Source organism: Oreochromis niloticus, linkage group LG13, assembly GCF_001858045.2.
Source record: "Oreochromis niloticus isolate F11D_XX linkage group LG13, O_niloticus_UMD_NMBU, whole genome shotgun sequence".
NCBI lineage: Eukaryota > Metazoa > Chordata > Actinopteri > Cichliformes > Cichlidae > Oreochromis > Oreochromis niloticus.
This window is the reverse complement of record NC_031978.2, coordinates 32,429,615-32,434,515: the sequence shown is the minus strand read 5'-3', so window position 1 is coordinate 32,434,515 and position 4,901 is coordinate 32,429,615. Positions and strand designations below refer to the sequence as shown.

The following is a 4,901-nucleotide window of genomic DNA, read 5'->3' as shown; positions in this document are numbered from 1 at the left end:
TTCAAAGTAAAACAGGAAATCCACAGACTAAAGTCAGAGGCACAATACTAACACCTGAGCAGTCATCTTTCTGACATCACATCCAGCCTCTCTGCTGTGATGTCAAATATCAATGCCCAAACCCCACGACCGACAAACAACACAGAACACGCAGCCAGTGATGCACCAAACACACACCACGTTTAGTGACCAATAAATCAAGCACCACAGGTGGTGTAAATGACAGCTCAGGGATGTGTAATAATGTTGATTTTTTTGTGTTCTTGTTTCTTTTTACCAAGCCGGGGTTTGTCCTTGTTTCCTCTCCTGCTGAGTTCCTCCTGACATAGTTCATAAGCCAGTCAAAGATCTGCACGTCACAATGGACTGAGAAATCAACTTCCTCCCACAAAATAAATAAATAAATAAATAAATAAATCATCATGCAGCATGAGAACAAAAAGTCATACCACAGCTACTGCACCCCTCTAATTTATTAGATTCTTTCAATTATGTGTTTCATAGGGGCCTTGGAGCACTTCCGCAAACTAAATGAGCTGTCCTGGAACTTACACCATCATGTAACCCATAAAGGAAATCTCTTATTCAAAAACAGAAAAAAATGTTTGCTTTGATTATTCCTCGAGAAACTGAATGCCACGGTCCTGGGTCGATGGCCCAGTGTTTTCTGTTTTGTTTTATTAATCTTTGATTTCTTGATGTGTCTTTTAGTTCTTAGGTTTTGGTTCTGTGTCCCCACTGTTCTGTGTTATAGGCTATATAAATAGCCATCATAATTTCATATTTTCTCAGCACTTCCTAGTAGTATGTAACAACACAATAAATGTGTGCGTGTTGAGATATGAATGGAGGACCCAAGATGCGGGCACTGCTGATGTGAGTGAGCTTTATTTATGGAGAGTGACATACAAACAAAGGCAAGGGAGCCGAAAAACAAAACTAAGAAAACCTAAACTGGGAAAGCTGAGAACCAAATAACAAACCTGGACACGAGGGAACGGAGGTAACACGAAGGATGACAAGCAGAAAAAACAGCACGGAGGAACACAGACGGACCAGTAACGCACACAAGAGGCCAAATGCTATAAATTAGTCATGGCCCGCTTGAAGCTGACGCTCAGGCGCGTGTGTCAAAAAAAACCAACACACCGCTTCAGAAGCACTCTGCCGATGCTTGAGTCGTTTGGCCAGAGTCACGTGATCAGTGACGGCCAATTGTGAATTGTGAATTCCACTCTGTAGAGTGGACAATCATAATGAAGCAGTTCATTTTATTTTTTTTTTAGATTCAAGCTGCTCTTCATATTTTTGACCACCAGATGTCACCAGAGAGGACTGTGTTAAAAAGCTTCGAGTAATGAACCGTTTTTCAACACAAGCTTCAATGCTTCAGAAAGCTTTGTCTGGCCATCACTACTATAAATACACACAGAGGGAAACGAGGAAACTGCACACAGGAGGGGGATACAGGTGAACTTAATGAATCTGATGAGACTGAGCTGAAAGACGAGATGGATCATTCATGTACTGTACATGATACGGGTAGATGCTGTACGTTCATGGGATGCAGTAGAGGCACAGATTAGGGTATTTGTGCAGCCAAGGTTGTTTGGGGTGCCTGCGTGTACACCCGGTGGGTCTGAGCGAGCCTCGCCATATCTGCGGCCCGGCGGTCTCTTCTCTTGCCGAGGATCTTAATGTAGTTGGCTGGGACGAGCCTGTGGTCTCACCGTCCACACTGGCCAGGAGCCAGCCATGCACACGGGACTGTAGCTCTAAACACGAGGGAGAGGAAAAAACTGTGATAGTTGTAAACATGGGGCACGCTCACACAAAAGAAAAGCCCTCATCTGTTATTTCTAAAATAAGGAAAACAAAAATAGAAGGTTTTTGGTCAAAGCACCCAGAATCAAATGTCCCACAGCCAGTAAAAATCTCATCACCTTTAGGAGCGAGGTCGAGCATCTCTCCAGCTTGCATAGAAAGCTCCTCCTGAGAAGCAGCTGTAAAGTCATATTCTCCTCTGGCCACCATGTGGTCGTCCTCCTCACTTGCCCACTTAGTGTCTAAACCAAGCAAGGAAACTGAATTAAAGACATTCATAATTTTAACTGGTCTTAACCAAAAACAAGTCCTTCTGCTTTTCCTTACAGTTGTAAAGTAACTAATGGCATAAGAAGTTACGGTACCCAATTTATTTGCCACAAAGTTACAGAAAGGCACATGATGTCATACAAGCAGATTCATCTTTACACGTGTACTGCAGCCCTGAACATTACCAGGTTCAGATTCTATTATCAAATTTTACAACAGCAGCCTTAATTACTTTTAATTCAAAACAATTAGCACCTGCAGCCACTGTCCTGTGTTGAGTACACCTCTCAAAACAACAAAATGTATTCATATGAATATTTGAGTGCTTGCTGTTCCATCCCTTCTGCCTGCAGCACAAACCTGCTGGGGGGGACGTTTTAAAGGTGAGGTGTGTATCTGTATCCTCCCAGGCTGTAGCCACCACCATAGCTGTACCTGCAGGCCTGTAGCCACCATAGATGAAGCTCTCATAGGGGCTGTAAGAGGGGGAGAAGGAGCTGTAGGATGGACGTTAGGACTGCTGGACCTGACGAGGGGCACCGGGGGCGCCATCCTGGGCAGGACAGAAGGGCCAGCAGAGGTGGAGGAGCCTGTAGCTAGTCCCAAATCTGTAGATCTGTTTGGTGACAACATAAAGATAGAATATAGTAAAATCCACCTATAATTCATTGCAACATTAATTGAGCAAAGCATTAGTTCAGAAACGTCATGGAGTCAAGCTAAACCACAGTCCACAAACTGAATGAAGAGCTCATAGAGTGGTTCTCTTCCACAGCATGTCTTTTGTCCTTTCTCTCTCCCCTCAACCCCAACCAGTCCTCAGAGGCTGCCCCTCCCTATACCTGGTTCTACTGGAAGTTTCTTCCAGTTAAAATGTTTTTTTTCCTTCCCACCGTCACCAAGTGCTCGCTCAAAAGGGGTTGTTTTGATCATTTAGTTTTCTCTGTATTACAATAGGGCCTCCACCTTGCAGTATAAAGTGTCTTGAGGTGACTGTTGTTGTGATTAACGCTATATACGTAAACTGAAATTGAATTGAATAAACTCTTCCTCCTGCCTCATCTCCAGCTCTGCTACTCTTCATCTGTACAGACTGTGGAAAATACACAATAAATTCACCGTGCCGCTCACCATCAACCAGCAGCTACCTTCAACTTTTAGCATGGGATGTTTTCTCGTGTGAGCTGACATTATGAACCAGTCAACACACCTTAAATATCATTATCACAGCTCTGATTGTTCAGCTTCTCCAATCTGATGACCATATTCTCTTAACCTTAAAAAGATATGTTGATATGTCCAAAAAAGATAAAGATGTGTGCAGATTTAATTCCATTTCCTCACTTAAAGTGGAAAAAAGTGTCAGAGTGGGGGGACTGATTGAACTGTAATTGTGGAATTTGCCTCATACAGGTGCGTTCACTATTGCTTGTTTGAGAGTGCTGCTGTATATATACAAATGCTGACTGCATAAACAAACTGTTGTACATATATTTTTTATAATTATCTGAATATAAGAAGAAGAAGACAATTAAAAACAATCACTAGCAGCAGCAAGCGGAGGAGTTTAATCTTCTCTGGGTCTTGTTTACAAGTTTGGGGAGAGGTGAGCAGGGGACTGCAGTTGAAAAAAAAAGAGCTTTCTCTAAGGGTGTTGCCTCTCCCTTAAAGACAGGGTGAGGAGTTCAGTTACTCGAAAGGGGCTCAGAGTAGAACTGCTATGCCTTCACGTTGAAGAGAGGCTGATGAGAAAAGGAGAAAGAGGCCCAGGGCAGACCCAGGACACTCTGGAGAGGCTATATCTCTCAGCTGGCCTGAGGATGCCTTGGTGTTATCCCAGAAGAAGTGGAGGAGGTGGCTGGGGAGAGGGAGATGTGGGCTTCTCTGCTTAGGCTGCTGCCCGGGTAAACCAGTCCTTGATAAGCAGAAGAAAATGGATGGATAACAATAATAAGCAGAAGAAGCTAAAAGACACAGACACAATTTTAAAATAAGACATTATTAGTTATTAATTGAAAGATATAATTATTCAGCTATATAATAACTCAGCTTATAAATATATACGTAGGCATTTTTTTGAAGTAAATTATCGGGCAAAGAAACTGAGTTTTTTGGCAAACAGCAACAGGACGACAGCAGCTACATTTTCATCTGAATTGACAGTTACCAAGTACAGAACAAACGGAAATGCAATTAAAATATTTCTGGTGCTTTTATTAATTTCACTTATTAACCAGAACTGCGACAAAACAAACAAACAAAAACGCTCAATTAACAGAAGAGAGAGAAATCTAGCGAGACACACTGACTAGGACACCAAACTAGCTAGTTAGCCACTTGTATGGCTGTGCAGATAAATAATTAGTTGCCGTTTTTGTTTTGTGGGCTTTTTTATTCCTGGGACTTCTGATCCTCTCCAAATACACAGGGAAGTACCTGATGCAGCTAGTTTTGGGTACTACGATCACCAAGCATTTAAAAAATCTATTAGAGGATAATAAAGTGTTTTCACCAACTTGGCCAAAAAGAAAACATATTTTAGCATATAAATTAGCAGTCTCTTCTAAACAAGTCCTTTAGCATGCTGATGTTAAAAAATATCATGTACAGTAAGAAAGGCATACAGAACAGCACTGACTGGGAGAGGCTTTGAACAGATGACATACTCAGTTCAATTCAACATATAAGACTTTAAGAATGCACAAGCATCTATCAAAAACCTATTTATTTGATCTATCATCTGTGATATTATTATATACAATTATAATGTATTGTTCATCTCCCTTAAATAAACAGGCAGCCTTAAG

At 41.7% G+C, this 4,901-nt stretch overlaps 1 protein-coding gene across 1 annotated transcript; it reads right to left on the bottom strand.

The window, feature by feature from the left end:
• Window positions 1-1,437: 1,437 nt before the first annotated feature.
• LOC109199971 (probable peroxisomal membrane protein PEX13) lies at window positions 1,438-2,051 on the bottom strand. Its single transcript, XM_025897219.1, has 2 exons — window positions 1,944-2,051; window positions 1,438-1,775 (listed from the first exon to the last, which is right to left on the bottom strand). The coding sequence occupies exons 1-2, from the start codon at window positions 2,032-2,034 to the stop codon at window positions 1,558-1,560; spliced, it is 309 nt and encodes a 102-aa protein (XP_025753004.1). The 5' UTR covers window positions 2,035-2,051; the 3' UTR covers window positions 1,438-1,557.
• Window positions 2,052-4,901: the final 2,850 nt, after the last annotated feature.